The sequence below is a fragment of the Spinacia oleracea genome, chromosome 3 (assembly GCF_020520425.1).
Source record: "Spinacia oleracea cultivar Varoflay chromosome 3, BTI_SOV_V1, whole genome shotgun sequence".
In the NCBI taxonomy this organism is placed as follows: Eukaryota; Viridiplantae; Streptophyta; class Magnoliopsida; order Caryophyllales; family Amaranthaceae; genus Spinacia; species Spinacia oleracea.
The window spans coordinates 131,311,742-131,328,879 of record NC_079489.1 but is presented as its reverse complement, the minus strand read 5'-3'; the positions used below and the strand labels follow the sequence as shown (position 1 = coordinate 131,328,879).

The 17,138-nt window shown below is 37.3% G+C and overlaps 2 protein-coding genes across 4 annotated transcripts; both read right to left on the bottom strand.

The window, feature by feature from the left end:
* Nucleotides 1-1,720: 1,720 nt before the first annotated feature.
* On the bottom strand, nt 1,721-3,786 carry LOC110778396 (protein NEN4). Its single transcript, XM_021982954.2, has 5 exons — nt 3,229-3,786; nt 2,909-2,955; nt 2,628-2,691; nt 2,332-2,544; nt 1,721-2,247 (listed from the first exon to the last, which is right to left on the bottom strand). Exons 1-5 carry the CDS (start codon nt 3,688-3,690, stop codon nt 2,155-2,157), a joined length of 879 nt encoding a protein of 292 aa, XP_021838646.1. The 5' UTR covers nt 3,691-3,786; the 3' UTR covers nt 1,721-2,154.
* Nucleotides 3,787-4,470: 684 nt separating this feature from the next.
* On the bottom strand, nt 4,471-14,235 carry LOC110778394 (uncharacterized). 3 transcript variants are annotated; one of them, XM_021982952.2, is made up of 2 exons: nt 13,075-14,235; nt 4,471-5,081 (listed from the first exon to the last, which is right to left on the bottom strand). In XM_021982952.2, the coding sequence occupies exon 1, from the start codon at nt 14,150-14,152 to the stop codon at nt 13,076-13,078; it is 1,077 nt and encodes a 358-aa protein (XP_021838644.1). In that variant the 5' UTR covers nt 14,153-14,235; the 3' UTR covers nt 4,471-5,081; nt 13,075. The 3 variants fall into 3 exon arrangements, with proteins under 3 accessions (XP_021838644.1, XP_021838645.1, XP_021838643.1); XM_021982953.2 differs by having other exon boundaries at nt 4,471-5,057; XM_021982951.2 differs by having other exon boundaries at nt 4,471-5,036; nt 13,075-14,233.
* Nucleotides 14,236-17,138: the final 2,903 nt, after the last annotated feature.

Here is a 17,138-nt window from a genome sequence, read left to right as displayed (position 1 = left end):
TGTAGTTAGAGATTCAAAGGATAGTGAGCAAGAGATGTGAGATACCTGCAATGATATGGTAGTTTCCTAGATTATTTTCTCTGATTCTGTTAAGAAGTCTATTGTGTTCTTAAGCACTCCAAGAGAAATGTGGGTATCATTAGAAGCAATGTTTTCTGTGTTGAGTGGATCTAGGAAGTATAAACTGTCTTGGCAGCTATATATGAATGCAAACAAAATGGCATGCTTGTTAATGAGTATTTTACTTCCATGACGGTAATATGAGAAGATCTAGAAGCACTAAATGGTCTTCCTAGTTTCACTACTTATAACAAAGAAATAGAAGCATTTCATAAGGATTTCAAACAACAAAAAGAAGAACAAAAACTTTTCCAGTTTTTGAATGGTTTGGATGATGAGTATGCATCACAAAGAAGTCAACTTTTGATGATGACACCCCTTCCAACAGCAGAAACTGCATGCTCATGTGTTCAGACTAAAGAACACCAAAGAGATATTCTTAAACATGTCAAAACTGAATCAGATTCTACTGACATCAGTAATGATGGTGAACTTTGTACTGCTTGTGGTAAAACTAGTCACTCAGTTGAGAGGTGTTGATAGTTGTTGGCTATCTAAAATGGCACCCAGATCAAAAATCCAGCAGGGAACACTTAGTTCACAAACTGGTCAGAAGTGGAAAAGTAAACAAAACATGAATGGTAATAACAAGTGGCAAAAAGATTGGTTGTGCTTTATTATAAAATTATCTTCTTCTTTCTCGTTCTAAAAAATGAATTTAGGAAAACCTCAAACTTTACCCGTTGCTTGTTCAAGACTGACAAACTTTTTTTTGCTGGAATAGGACCAGTAGGGAAGCCATTAACCACCAAGAAAACTATAGCGCGTGAGCGCTACTTAACCCCACCTTTTTGCGTTCTGTAAAGAAACCCGAAATCAAAAAGTCTCGCTCAGGAATTTCTGAAAATGAAGGTTCAAAAGCCCAAGATTCAAATAGACTGTGTTACGATACCCAGATCTTGACTTCCATAGCCCTTAGGATTTGAAACCCTAGGCCCGGCCATTTCAGTTCTTCGTAACGAAATGAAGCCTCGGAAGCAATCTGCTATCTATCGATAGGCGAGTGAATTTGACCTTACTCATTCAAGTAAGCAAGTAGTCGAGTCCTAACCGTCTTCTCTGCTTCACCGAGAGCCTGGCCCTAATATAATGTTTAACCGATCCATTCCGGATTGGGCTTAATTGACTTTCTATTTATAAGGTGGAACTCTCCCATCCACCATGAATCCTTCAATAAATTGAGAATCCGCGTATTGGCTTTCCACCAGGTAGGGGCCGTGGTCGAGCCGTCTTCCAAATCAAAAAAGAAAGTCGTTGGGAAGAAAGATCCTAAGTAGGGTTCTTTTCACCTTTCCATGATCCATTGTGGATTCTTATATCCATCATTCTCTAATAAAGGATGCTCTTGACTATGTACTACGTAGCTTTATTATATTTTAAAAACAATTTAAACAAAAAAACGTTTTATATACAACATAAAAGAGAATTAATTTTAAGAAATATGTACTAAAATCAATATTAAAACTAAGAAAAAAACATCAATAGAAAAGGCAAAATGTAATTAATCAAGTAATATTATTGTGTTTGCGTTTTTAAATTGCAAGTACACATCACGTATTCGCGTGCATAGAAAATTAGTATGATCATGGGAGAAGACATATTTGAGAAACTTTTCCTAGTCACAAAAGAAGGATCCATTCCCAAGTTGTAGTCCATGAGTCCATGACTGTTCAATGGGCCACCTAATGGGCCTAATCTATGCACATTACATAGGTTTAAAACTTGTAGTGATCATATATTCATACATGATTACAGATTTACAAGATTGCAGCTACTATCTTACAAATATACACTTATACATGTAGAATTATGGTTGTGAGTTGTGCATAAGATTTTTATTTACATTTACAAAGAATCATTATTTACAAATTGAATCACAAAAAAAAATCAAGAGAAAAACAGGTGATCAATCATGTATCCATTTCACCATATTTTGTGATCTTCACCTCACAAGAACAACATAAGCAAGCCTTGAATTTGAAGAATGGCTTAAGTTGTTGATTTTTCCTTTCCTTTTCTTTTCGGGTTGTTAAACTATCGAAGGATCGAATGAGAATGCTTGATCAAGTTGTTGATAGACTGGTTGCTATGTGCTTTGCACAATATATTCTTCACTCTTTCAGTCATCTGTGTTGTTATAAGCATGTGTTAGACCAATCTAGAAAAATCAACAGAACCTTAAAAAACACGAAAAAAAGAGTAGTGAAAAACCTTTCTCAAACTTGCTCTTGTTGGATATGGTACAGATCTTATATACCCAATTGATGATGAAGCTGCAGGAGGAGATTTTCTGCTATTTGGTTCTTCTGTGTTATAACTCGGTACCATTTTCTTGTTTTCGACATTGTTTTTGCTCCTCGTTGTAATTGTGGAAGATCCATTATTCCACTTGTTATTACTCAACATATTTGGTAGGCTTGACTCCTGCAAAATATAGTTTAATTTCATTGTTAAATACTCAGAAATCATCAGAAACTCTGCATTTTCTTTTCATGCAGCATAATTACCAGGAAGAGGACTGTCGCGCAATTCTTAAGGACCTCCAAGTTCATACGTACATCATCAAGGCTCCTATTACATACATTAAGAATTGAAAACAGATTAGCCTTTGTCAAAGATGAATAGAAACCTGTGTTGCACACTTGCACGAAACGGGAACAGGAAACAGAAATGAATCTTCATAGGGAACAAAGAAGAATTATAAAAAGTCTAGACATGTTATGAAATGAGACCTTAAGAGAGTCTCCATGCATCATAAATTTGAATGATCAAGCTATACATGTAGTACCTGTGCTTTTGCTGACCGAGTCCAAAGTAATTGGCCAATGTTGCCATCTGAAATGAACATAAAGAGGAGAATTATTAGGTAAGAAGAAGATACTCTACTGAACCAGCACCTATCAGTTATCACAGGTTATTCAGCCAAGCTACACAGGTCTACACTTGAGCGACTTTCAAGCATTTCGCAGCTGATGGGGCTCGACCATGTGACCTCCAAGTCACAAAGCGAGTTCCCCACCAACTCCACCAATTTGTGTTGATTTTGGGATCATATATATACATGATGCTGTAAAATATGGAGTACATGAAAACAAATTGTTTACATACCTTCATATCACCAGCTCTTTTTCCAAATTTATCAGAAAGAACACCCAAAGAATCAATAATGCCACAAGGTTGAGGTGCAGGACGACCAATCTCAGCAAAAGCTTCCTTAATCCGCAGACAATCAAATCTCTGAATATTATGACCAGCCCATATTCTCCCATCTAAGACTTGATATATCTTATCAGCAACATCCTCAAAGGTTGGTGCTTTCATTACTGCCTCTCTCGTAATGCCATCAGTTCGTGTAGACCTCAGCGCGACAACTGAGAGATCTCCTGGTTTAATAAGGGTACAGTAGCTCTCTATCTCAACAAGCTTTAGAGGACATATCACCATTGCACCGAACTCTAATATCCAGAACCTTCTTTCATGCCCAGGTCCTGCTCTATTTGGGACCGATGTTTCTATATCGAAGAACACTATTTCTGGTACGCGTTCTTCATTTCTATATGAAGCTGCCATTAATTGGTTCTGGTTCTGGTTCTGGTTCTGGTTTTTAGAGCTTATTTCTTCTAAGAATATGTTGAATGATGATGAAACGAGCTGATCTTTGATAAACCAATTATTTGCTATATATATAGGCCAAAAAGGAGAATATGCCCTCCTTTTGAAGTATACGTCAAGTCATTTTGAAGAGAGTTGTATAATCATAAAGTCTATTGCATGAGGAAGTTAAGACAACTAAAACCATACAAATATACTAATATGCCCTTAATGAATCAGATCAAAAGTGGATAAGTAAGGGCATGACAGACTTTACACCCTCTATTAGTTGCAAAACTGTTAGACGTAAACCTGAGAATCGTAGTATAATAATAAAAGATGCAGTTAGCTGTTTTAGGAAGGCTTATTGGTAAGGTACCATAGAGGAGAGAATAATTCTGGGTGAAGGTGAGATCTCCCTGCAAGTAAAACTCTGTGAGGAAGAAAGACTTTTCAAAGGGCAAAAGAAAGTCCAAAACATTCAACATAATCCTATGTTATGAACGCAAGCTACAATGCCGGAAGATTGGAAGCTAAGTTTGGATTATCTAATAATCTGATGCACGAAATCTCTGTAGTTGGATATACCAAAAACAGGAAATACTATATGACAAACAAACCCCTTTTCCTTTTTTCGCTGTTTTTTTCAACCACAAAGTGGAAAAGATGAGCTATAATTTCAATATCTGAAAGAGAGGTTACAAAATTTGGATGGGGATATACCAAACCAAAGATGGTGCTCGATTTGGAACCAAGAGATACAGTCATACAATATTTCGCAAATTTAATACATTAGGAAGTATATACGGAGTAACTCAAACGTATATATGTACTTGTATACAACAAAACCAACAGCTCAAAGTCCCTAAACAAACAGTACACCAAAACATAATTTTTCAGAAAAACAAAAATAAAAAATAAAGATTAATAGGCTACAAAGTCTACATAAATAGAACTCCAATTATCAAATAACAAGATGCAGCACTAAGCCTGTACATCAAACCGTTCCCATCTTCTAAGTTTCTTCAAAAGGTACATTGAACAAAATTGATCACAGCATGACTTGCTTTTGTGGAGGGGTCACATGGAAACCACAGAACCCTGTACATCTTATTTTTTTTCGAGACCCTTTAATGCTTGTTACATACAGAGTATATACTACCCAAACTCGACAAAAGCAATATTGTATCGGGAGCAAATGTAAACAGGAGACCATCAGAAGGGGAGTTTTGTACTTGGTATACAACTTATGAAACGCATCCAAAAGAGCTCTTGGCCAAAAAGAGAGATCTGTATCAATGGCTGCCACTTCTTGATGATCAAACCTGATCAAGACACAGGCGCTTCTGTAAGATGATGATTTTAGCTTTCTGAAAATAAATCACATTGCACCAAAAGAATATCTTGCTTTAAAAAAATTTACAAGTGCGACAATACAGGAGTAGCATATAGTTGTCAGATAACTTGCAATTTTGCAAACAGCAAATCTATGACAATGGATCCACTTATAAACAGAAATCATATAATTGTCATAACATCCATCTACCTCATCTATACAACCAGAACTACAAAAGAATCTAATTCAGTACCTCACCATCTAGCTTAACCTATATGAACTTAAAGAACTTGACTAAGCAAGGAAAGATATTTGAGTAGTTCAAACTGGCAAGGGCCAAAGGTGTTTTCTGATTTTCATTTTTCAGCACGCATACGGCATATACGAAATCAAAGCCTGATTTTCAACAATGAACCCAATATAATAAAAAAAACACCTTGGAAAAAATTTCCCTGCTTGAGCGGATTCGAAGGAGAGACATCTCCCTTCATTCGACGCCATGGCAAATACTCGCAAGCAAACCCAGAAAAGCTCCAATGGAGCGACCACGAAGCAATCGATGCCGACGGTGAGTAAACCGGTGAGAAAACAGGCCAAGAACAACACAAAGAACGATGATGACACTGATCCCTTGACAAATTTGGACGCTATTTCTTACGACTCGGACCAAAACCCAGACATTGAGACTTTGATTGAGGATCAAATATTGACACCAACTGCTTGAGCTTCATCGTCTGAAATAAAAATAGCAGAGGGATATGATTTTAATGCTTGGTTGAATGGCATTCATTAATGGCAGTGATGTCCCCACCCATTTTCAATCGATGTTGGCAGGAATAAGGTGTCTGAAACTAATCCCCCTATTAACTGCAATGTGATTGAACACTCCCCTATTCATGATTTGAGAAATGATTATGAGATTGTTAATGATAGGGATAATACCCACATAGTTCATATTGATTTTGATGATATTAAGGATAGGGACTCGGACGATATTTTACTCCATGCTTGTGATCAAGGTTGATCAAGCAACCCTGCATAGAGACAAGTTGTTGTTTGCTAGGGTGCTTGTTGAAGCCACTATTGATCAACCTTTTCCTGATTACATCTCCTTTATGAATGAAGTAGGGATCAGAGTTGACCAGAAAGATTTCATGCTCAATCTATAATGGCATCGGCCATGAGAAATCCAAATGCAACAAGAAGATTGGTGGGGCAACCAAGAAGATGTGGGTGAAGAAAGCTGTTCAGCCACAAGCTATCCCAGAAACAGGTGGCTCCTCTGTTTCTTTCGGTGAGAACAAAGGTCAACAGTTAAGGCTTGTTGTAGCCAACATGTGGACATCCTCTCCACAGTTCATACCGCCATGGAGAACTGCTCCTAGGTATTAGCGGTTGGGTTTTACAACATGTGGACATCCTCTCCACAGTTCATACCTATCGTGGAAAAGAATTGGAGACAGTTTGTGAATGGCTGCCCAAAGTTTAGGGTAACTCAGAAACTCAAATGGATAAAAGCTCAGCTCTTAACAGGGAAGGCTTTAACAGTGTGGAGCTGACCAGCTCCATTTTCATGGGCAGTTGAACAAGCTTCATGCTAACCCTACTTGCCAGTTGGCCTCAGAGGAGAAAGCCATTGCTGCAACCTATAAAACTGCTCATGACAACTACAATTATTTCTTACAACAAACAGCTAAGATGCACTGGCTTGAACATGGAGATGAAAGTTCCAAATCCTTTCACCAGAGCATCAAACAAAGAAGGAAACAAAACAAAATCCATATTCTGCAGGATGACAAAGGTAACTGGATAAAAAGTGAGAATGGGGTACCAATGGCTTTCCTGAATTTCTACAGAGATCTTTTTGCACCAAAATGGAAAGCAGAACTCATGTATGCTGCTATCATTAATAAAGGTCCTATGCTTACTGATAACCACTATTATGCTAGTTCCATCTTGGTGATATCAAACGAGTGATAGATGCTATTCCAAGTAACAAGGCACCTAGAATGGATGGATTTAATAGTCATTTTGTCAAGAAAGTTTGGGAGGTGGTAAAGGATGATTTGTTTCTAGCAATCACAGATTTCTTGGAAGTTGCTTAAGGAGCTTAATGGTACTTCTATAACTCTGATTCCTAAGGTCAGTGTTCCAGCTTCAGTTAGTGACTTTAGACCCATTGTTTGCTCCTCTGTTATCTACAAATGTATTTCAAAAAGCCTGACAATCATTTCTCACAATCAAGGGCCATTTGTGACTGGCAGATCTATTATGCATAATGTATTGGCGTGTCTGTTTCTTTCATGTTTCTGTTTCTTATATGTTTCTTATACTTATACAGTGTGTCTGTTTGTTTCTGTTTCTTTCTATTTTTATTTTTTTTTATTTTTTATTTTATTTTAAAAATTCTTTTTAATTTTTTTAATTTTACATGCTATTTTGCAATTTACTTATTTTACTTATTCATTTATTTTAAACTTTACTTATTTTTTATTATCTCTTACAATATTTCTTCTATAATATATATATATATATACATTTTTCTCTTATCTTACTTTCATTAATTCTACTTTCTCTTCCTTATTTTTTTTCTTTTTTACTTCCTGCTCCTTTCTGGTTTGATTGGTGACAATGACAATCTCCTACGACGATTCATGTTAGCCGACCCCAAATCATTTTGGGACTAAGACTTTGTTGTTGTTGTTGTATTGGTGTGTCAAGACATTTATTAAACTGTAAACCCAATTGTATCATGAAATTGGACCTTAGGAAGGCGTATGACACTGTAGAGTGGGACTTTATTGAAAAAGTCATGGTTTCCATGGGCTTCCCTCCTCATTTCATTCAGCTAGTCAAGACTTGTCTCACAACAGCACAATACTCCATACTTATCAATGGTGTGCCTACATAGATCATTCACCCTATGCATGGAATATTTTTCAAGGGAAATGTTCACCGTTGGGGATCACCCTTAATTCCGATTTCATAGCTTGCAGTTAAACCACTATGCTTTGCTGATGATCTCTTGATGTTTTGTAAGGGAAATGTTCATCTTTTTCCTGACCGTTAACCCTCACAAGTAGGGATGTCAGTGGGGCGGGTTTTGCGGGAGACCCGCCCCGCATCCGCCCCAAGTAGGCGGGGATGGAGGTAGGTTTGGCGGGTGATGGGGCGGGGATGGGTATAAAAATCGTACCCGCCATGGGTGATGGGGCGGGTGTGGATTTTGTGTTGAACCCGCCCCATCCCCGCCCGCCCCGCCCCATCCCCACTCGCCCCGCCCCATTCCCACTCGCCCCGCTTCATACTCGCCATGAGTGATGGGTGAGTTTGGATTTATTTGCATCTTTAGGTGATAATATGAATTTAGGTGAGACTAAGTTTTTTGTTTGGATTTTTTTGTTATGACAAGTATTATTTTCGATTATATATGTTAACTTTAGTCATAATGTATTTTTTCAATAGTTAACTTTCATTACTCCGTATATATGGCAAATGTTTGCTAAATAAGAAAAATTAGGCGGGTATTAGCACGGGTATGAAGCGGGGATAAGATGGGGATGGATACCCAGTTGGGTGGTGGGGCGGAGATGGATTTTAGCTTACACCCGTGGGGCGGGGATGGGGATGAACTTTGTACCCGCCATGGGTGATGGGGCGGGGATGGGAATGGAAATTTTAGGTGGGGATGGGGATGGAGGGACCTACATCCGCATCCGCCCCGCCCCATTGACATCCCTACTCACAAGTCTTCCATCTACCATCTACTGTTGTGGCATTAAAGGCCAACAGTTAAAAGATCTCATCACTGTTTCTGGTTTCTAGGGGAGTTTACCTTTCAAATATCTAGGGTCCCTGTGATGCTTTGATTGACAAAATGGTGTCTAGACTCTAGAATCAAAATGTGGAGTTCAAGATGTCTTTTTCTAGTAGAGCTCAGCTTGTCAACTTAGTGCTCATGAGCATTAGTGTTTATTGGGCTCAAATCTTCTTGTTTCCCAAGGCCATTCTCAAGAAAATCAATGCTATTCGCAGAGTCTTCTTGTGGTTTGGAACATATGATTCCGCACCGTACCCGCCCCAGTTGGAGCGGGTATGGATATGACTATGGCGGGTAGTAGGCGGGTATGTCTACAAAAAGTCATACCCGCAATGGGTAGCGGGTAGGTGGTGGATTTTAAGTCATACCCACCTACTCGCACGGCATCCATCTGCCCTAAATACGACAACTCGCTCAAATAAATACATAATAGGCTTTGGCGGCCCATAAGACATAAGTCACATAAGCCCAACAGTAATATATACCCATCTGTTAGGGTCTTAAGGAAACCCTAATACAATCTCACACTTCCATTTTTTCCACGCCGCCCTTCCTGCCTCTCTCTCAAATCTCAATAATCAAAACTCGCTTGTTTTCGCCGGCCATTACAACCCCATCGTTGTTCTCGCCCTCCACTCCTCTCTATATACTCTCAAATGTATGATACTTTGTTCTAGCTAGTTGACTAATTTTCAAAGAAGAGTGAAAGGAGAGTTAGAAGCATTGCTTCATAAATCCCACTTAATCTAACCAACAACAGATGTAGTTTAATTACTTGATTGTAGAGCTCTTGTCTAATTGTTTCCCCCTTTGTAGATTCAATTGTTTTCTTTCTCAGCCTTGAAGTTCTCAATTGTCTAATTTTGTTAGTAATTTTAGCTTCCAGTGGAAGCGTGATGATGGAGCCATTCATTTTTCTTTTTCCTTTTCAAATGATTCTTACATTTCATTTAATTTGTGGATTGGCAGATTAATACAAAAATAGGCGGGTATTTAGGTGGGTATAAGTGACTAGTGTATATCCACGTGGGTGGTGGAGCGGATGTGGATATACGTTCATACCCGCTTAGGCGGGCATGGATATTAAATTTGTAACCGCCGCGGGTAACGGGTATAATTTCTTTTGGCGGGTACGGGGGAAGGGGTACCCGCACCCGCCCCGCCCGTTTGCCATCCCTAATAGCAAACCAGGGTCAGTTTCATGGGAAAAGCTTTGCCTTCTAAAGAGTAATGGTGGTCTAGGTTTCAGAAATCTGGTTATGTGGAATCAAGCAGCTATAGGCAAACAAACTTGGGCCATTGCTCAAAAGTATGGGTTATATCATTAAATGTGTACATGTTGTGTATGTGAAGTCTAAAAATTGGCACCAGTTCATAGCCCATAGCCCCTCATGCAGCTAGTTGGGTTATGAAATACATTTGTAGGGTGATGCATCATGTTCTGTTCTGCTCACCTGAATGGTACTTAGTGGATGGATGCTCCTAAGTACTCTATTAAGCAGATGTATGGTAATCTTAGCAATCAGGAAAGCAAGTTGCCTGGCAACAGTTTGTGTGGAACAGGATGTCGATTCCCAGACACAGAATTGTGGTTAGCTAAGTTTCCTTGATATACTCAAAACCAGAGGTGAACTTCACCAGTTTTGCATCAAATATGATGTTAAGAACAGGATAGTTAATCTTATTGGGGAAAGTCAGCAAATCAGATAGGAATGGTTCCATGCTTTGTAACTGTTTCCTTTGTTTAGTTTAGGCTAAGTAGGAAGTCAGCAATTCAGATAGGGAATGGTTCAATGCTTTGTAACCGCACCCAAAGCAACTTTCGCTAGAAGTAGCAAAAAAAATACTCTGAAAATCCTTCAATATTAACCTTCTTTTGGAGCACAAAACTAAGTAGAATTTCCATCAAATTGTTCCCTGAGTATTTCTAGTGAGCACTAAAACCAAGAAAGCTAAATGATGTAAAAAAACATCCACAATGAATTAGTAGTCTCGGACTCTCAGTCAAAAGAAGGCAAAAGAAAGTACAAAACTCAACCTCTTTGAGAACTCCAGACTATTGATCCAGCTCATTGCTTAGAGTAAGTTTAGTGTGGCTGTTTACACGATGGTTCTTTGTGTGTGTGTGTGGGGGGGGGGGGGGGGGGAGAGATTAACCGGAGTTGCAAATTTACTTATAGAAGGAAATTCCTGTACAGAATTCTTCACTGGTTTCTTTTACTTATCTCTTGTCTTTCCTCCTATTATTCTTTTATTATTTTTAATACTCCCTCCGTCCCACTTTAATCATCACACTTTTCATTTACGTCCGTCCGTCCCTATTTAATCACCCACTTCCTTTTGTGGCATGGATTCATTAATATTTTATTAATTCGTACTTTTCACTTCCAAAAGTTATGGCCTCTCATCCTCTCACATTCAATTAAAATTTTCTTCCATTATCTTCCACCATACCTATTTTTCTATTAAACTATAACAAATAAGTTAACAACAACTTATATGATAAAACTCTATGAAAACCTTAGTGCGAATATTACATTGGGACATAAGCATATTGCTTGGATTCCTTAATGCTGAAGGAAGACAAGGTGGAAGAAAAAAAGTAAGAAACGCATAGGAGAGAGGCAGACTACAGGCAGAAATCATGGAAGGAGTACCGAATTTTCCTTAGTTCCTAAGTTCACTTTATTGCTACGACAACAACATTCCATAACTTTTATCTCCCATGCAATCCAATACTGTAACAAATAACCTTATCGTGAACAGGAAATTCAGCATATTACTTTACCTAATGATCCATAATCACCAGAGCTAGTAGTTCCCTGTTAATTCCAACATATGGTTTTCCCAAATGACCCATTAATTGGTAAATGCTATTGTATCGCCCTTGTTACTTCCAACCACCCGTTTCCCCCAAGTCCCCAACAACCACCAACGCTATTAAGTTTTGCGTCATTACTTCCAATATAAAACAAAGCATGAACAAAAAGGGGTAATAAATACGAAGTATACTACCTCCATTTCTAAAAGTCGGTAAAAAGTCCCGTTTTAAGTCCGTTTTTGAAAGTTGTTAGCAAGTTTGTTTTATTCATTTTTGGCATACTGTCTTTACTATATTACCTTATCCCAAAACATTTTCACCGACTCTCTTACTTTATCCACATTTTCTTACACCCACTCACCTTTTTAGCTTTACACACTTTCTTACCATAATCCAACTTTTTCTTACATGCACTCACCACAACATCCCTCTCTCTTTTATCTTATTATTTGTGCAAATAATACTCCGTAACTGTCAACAACATATAGAAACGGAGGCAGTTCAGATTGACAAAAGTCAGACCACAATGTCTTCTCAATATGCAGGAGACGCAGAGGAAGGAAAAATACAACCAAGAATTCAAAAATGAGAAATTAACTCTGGTGCTTGGTGCTAATGCCTGCATTGTTAGGCATATATCCACTTAAGCACTAACCCAGTATTCGTGATGCACTAAGTGAGTGTTAAAAAAATTATAAAAAATAAATTACAGCGTCTCATCGACAAGGATTTAGAATTTCAATCCAAATAACTTGATCTACCAAGCCAGCCAGCCTAACTGTAAGTTCACCCCACCATTTCTAGGAACTCAATAGCCAATTTGAGACGAGAAATTAAGCTGTTGGAATTACTTGGAAACACCTCATTCAACCTCGTTAAACCAAATTCACTTTTTTTCATGCCAGAGCGCTCTCAATCCGTACACTTATGTCTACAGATCTTTATCCTCTAAATTCTAAAGTTCAAATAACTAGGTATTAACATCAAGACATCAGGAGATTTGCAAACAATACTTGATCCCGGACTCCAAGTAACCCCCAAGTTAGGTTTGTGATTGTGGTGATTCCACAAATTAGCCGAATTTGTTGTTATTTCATGGCTAGGAGAGCCAATTAGAAGTAGATAAATATCACAAAGCATGGTTTCAAGTGCCAAAGACTGCCAAGAGCATATGATCATCTAAAAAACACATCTTGCACAATAACACAGCATTGCCAAGAGCATAGTATGTAAAGAAACTCAGCTTAACTCACACTATATTGACTTCATATAATACAATAACATACCATTCCAACCTACGTTCAAATTTTAAATCAAACACCTGAATTCTGATCAACTTGATTTCAAATGTAGGTTAAATTAGAAGCAAGGAAAATAATTCATTACCTCAAATCCGAGTACAAGACGGATCAAAATCATCAGGGGCGAGCCGAGTAATCCAATTACTTAACGTCTTCTTAATATCAGTGTGATTAACATAAGCTAACTCATACATGGAGCAAAGATTAACAATAAGAGTTTCATTAAGCGCCACAGAAGGAACCCTCTCAAGTGAATTCTCCAAAACCTTAATTGAATCAGATAAATCCCTCAAATACATCAAACACAACGCCTTATTATTAATTGCAACAACATCTGAACCATCCCTATCAATACATACATCATACTCCCTCACCGCGGAAACATAATCTTTTGCTACCATATAAATCAACGCTTTATTTCTTCCCACCATATTCTGATTCTCAGCGCTCCCGTCTTCCCCTTTATCTCTCATCAAATTGTCAACCTTCTGAAACGACACTTTCGCACCGTCCAAATCGCCGAATTGCAGCTGCACATAACCTAATTTCGATATCAGCGACAAATTATTGACATCTTTTTTTATCATCTCTTTGACTAAAGAATAACAAACACCGAACTCCTTCTGATTCGAATGCTGGCTGATAATTGTCGACAAAACGAAACTCTCTCTCCTCCGCCAAACCTCGGCATTGGAGGCCTCGTCAATACGAGATCGGATGAAGTGTAGCAGAAGATACAGACGGTCTAGGGAATCGTTCCTACGGCCGAGGAAAGACGGGAGGAGAGCTTGAAGCCATCGGAGAGTGAAAGGGATCATAGAGCCGATTCGATTAGGGTAAACATTAGGATATGATTCGTAGCGGTAGGATGAACTGTGGAGGTCTTCGAGGGAGGATTCGATGTCTTCTAGGGCGTCAGAGTATCGGCGGAGCTTCGATAGTGCGACGGCGTTGAAGGCGAGGTAGACGAGGTGTTCGTGAGGGTAGCGCAGCTGAGAGAACGATCGCGCCGCCGATACTTTTTCAAGGATTGTTTTCCATGATCCCCGGAGAGCGAGTTCATGTAAGGATTTAATTTCATCGGTGATCAAGTCATCGGTGATATTTCTCTCTCCGCCGTCCGTGACGGTGGAGGTATGTGACTCGGAATCAGAGGTTTCCATAGTTAAAGACCGGAAGAAGTTTGAATGTGGATTTGAGTATTTTTTGTTTGAATGTGGTTTCCATATGATTCTATTTTTGTTTTTATGTTTTTGTACTTGGTAACGTAGAAGGGCCGTCGGCCCAACACTAGTATATTCCATGGGTTCTCTACAAGAGACTATAAAGGCTAAAACGGCCTACTATAGTCATGATGACTTGATTAATTATTAATATATAGATAGCTATGCACCTATCTGTACATGCATACGCGATTAAACGGTTGCGTTTCATCGATAACAAAAGCACGCAGCTATTCTCTCACCATTCTTCTCTCTCCTCTAACCTCTCACCATTTTCTCTCTCATCAAAACCTCTCACCATTTTCTCTCTCATCAAAACCTCAAACTCTCTTTCCTCCATTGAAGTCACTCTTTCTCTCTCCTCCCAAACAATCCGACCTCCTTCCCTTCGCCTTTCACCGCCGCCTCCCTTCGATCTAACAACCGCCACTTCCTCAACCGCGCGCAGCTACTCAATCGTGTTAGATCCACGCGACACTGCGCCATAGATATTGTCGCTGAAGCCTTCTCCTCCCCTGCGACGTTGCCTCTCAGATCTTGTGCCATGGCGGTCGACATTCTCCGCCGCCGAACATCGATGCTCCGCTCTCTGGAAGTTTCTCTTTCACCGCCGACATCGAAGTCTCTCTCGGCATTGTCTGACTCATGCTCAACTAAGAACCGTGAATCCTTCCTTCTCTTAATCTGGTAAGTCCTATCTCCTTCGTTTGTATAACTTACTAAATTTGAATTTACTAATTTCGGACGAATTTTTTTGAAAGTAATTAGTTGTTAACCCTAGATTTTGTGTGAATTTGATTGAGAATTTTCATGTTCATGTATTCAATTTTGTGTGCAAATAGTTCACTTATTTCGTCAATTAATAAAGTCAAATTGCAAATAGTTTTCTGATTTAAGTGTCAATTTTATGAATTTTAATTTGATAGAGAAATTGCAATTTATTCATTATTGATTATGATTTGGTGACAGATTATTTGATAAAGAATTATAAGTGTGATTAGAATGAACAACATTTGTTAATTTTGATATTGTTGTTGTTGGTGGTATTGTGGTTAGGATTGTTGTTATGTATGATAGTTCACAAATAATAAGATTTTTGTGCGATGTTTAGTTTTTCAACTCTCTTGTTCAACTTATAAAGAATTATGTTCAATTTTACACAAAATCATGTTCAAATAAATTTAAATTGTAAAATTAATATATGTCCAATATTTTTGTGTGATGTTCAGTTTCTCAACTCTCGTGTTCAACTTATAAAGAATCATGTTCAACTAATTTCAACTTACAAAAGTGATGTTCACAACTAATAACATTTTTGTGTGATGTTCAGTTTTTCAACTCTCGTGTTCAACTTATAAAGAATCTTGTTCAATTTTAGGCAAAATATGTTCAATACTTTTGTGTGATGTTCAGTTTCTCAACTCTCGTGTTCAACTTATAAAGAATCATGTTCAATTTACACAAAATCATGTTCAACTAAATTTAACACTTTTGTGTGATGTTAATTATTTTTATCTTTTGAACAATATATGATGTGATTATCTATCAATTATGTTTGGCACCAAAAACATCTATCGTATTATGTAATTTGTGTAATTGTGAAATGTTAACTCATGTTGCATTGCTTAACTTTTGGTTGTGATATGTATTAATTTCATTAATCATAGTAATTAGTATTAGCTTCATCTATTTACGCTGATAATATCGCTGAACAAATATTTTCTTCTTTTAGAAATGATTAATTTGCTACTTTGTTAGTCTTGATTTTGAGTGATGTTCAGTTTTTCAACTCTCTTGTTCAACCTATAAAGAATCACGTTCAACTTATAAAACTATAATATGTTCAATACTTTTGTGCGATATTCAGTTTCTCAAGTCTTATGTTCAACTTAAACAAAATCACGTTCAACTAAATTTAACTTATTAAACTAATATATGTTCAATACTTTTCTGTGATGATCGGTTTCTCAAGTCTTATGTTCAACTTACACAAAATCATGTTCAACTAAATTTAACTTATAAAACTAATATATGTTCAATTCCTTTGTGTGATGTTCAGTTTCTAAAGTCTTATGTTCAACTTATATAAAATCATGTTCAACTAAATTTAACTTATAAAATTAATATATGTTCAATAATTTTGTGTGATGTTCAGTTTCTTAAGTCTCATGTTCAACTTATAAAGAATTATGTACAACTAAATTTAACCTATAAAACTAGTATGATATTTTCAAAAGCATTTTTTAAGTAGGTGCTCATTATTCTTTAATAATGTTCAGATTTTACAAGCAGATGTTCATTATTCTTTACTAAAATATCAAAAGTGGCGTTGTCTAAAAATTACCATGTTCAGTTTATAATTCATCATGTTCAACTTATAGAAGATGATAGTTCACAAATAAGAACATTTTTGTGTGATGTTCAGTTTCTCAAGTCTCATGTTCAATTTATAAAGAATCATGTTCAACTAAATTCAACTTATAAAACTATGATATGTTCATAAATAAAAAACACTTTTGTGTGATGTTCAGTTTCTCAAGTCTTATATTCACCTTAAACAGAATAATGTACAACTAAAAACATTATGATTTTCTTGCAGGAAGGTAAATGTTGATAAGAATGCGGAAATAAAAGAAAAAAAGTTGATTTAGAAATGGAAGATATGGTATGAAGAGATGTTGTAAGAATTGAAGAAGAATTGAAGGCAGAAGCAACAAGAAAAGAATCTGGAAATAAGGTCGCAGATAGAAAGAGAAAAGAGACCGATGTACATAAAAAGTGAAGCCGAAAGGAAGGAAGCAGAAAAATTAGAAGCATATAGAAAGAGAAAATAGGAAGTAGAAGTAAATAAATGAAATGTTCATTTTTTAAACATGAATGTTCATTAAATTACTTTAAATGTTCATTTGTGTGTTTTTTATGTGTG

Excerpts from the sequence above, each read along its gene's own strand:
- LOC110778396 (XM_021982954.2), bottom strand. The coding sequence starts at position 3,690 with ATGGCAGCTTCATATAGAAATGAAGAACGCGTACCAGAAATAGTGTTC. Across the intron at positions 2,956-3,228 it reads AAAGAGCTGGTGATATGAAG|ATGGCAACATTGGCCAATTA; the intron begins GTATGTAAACAA and ends TGTTCATTTCAG. Across the intron at positions 2,692-2,908 it reads CTCGGTCAGCAAAAGCACAG|GAGCCTTGATGATGTACGTA; the intron begins GTACTACATGTA and ends TGTATGTAATAG.
- LOC110778394 (XM_021982952.2), bottom strand. The coding sequence starts at position 14,152 with ATGGAAACCTCTGATTCCGAGTCACATACCTCCACCGTCACGGACGGC.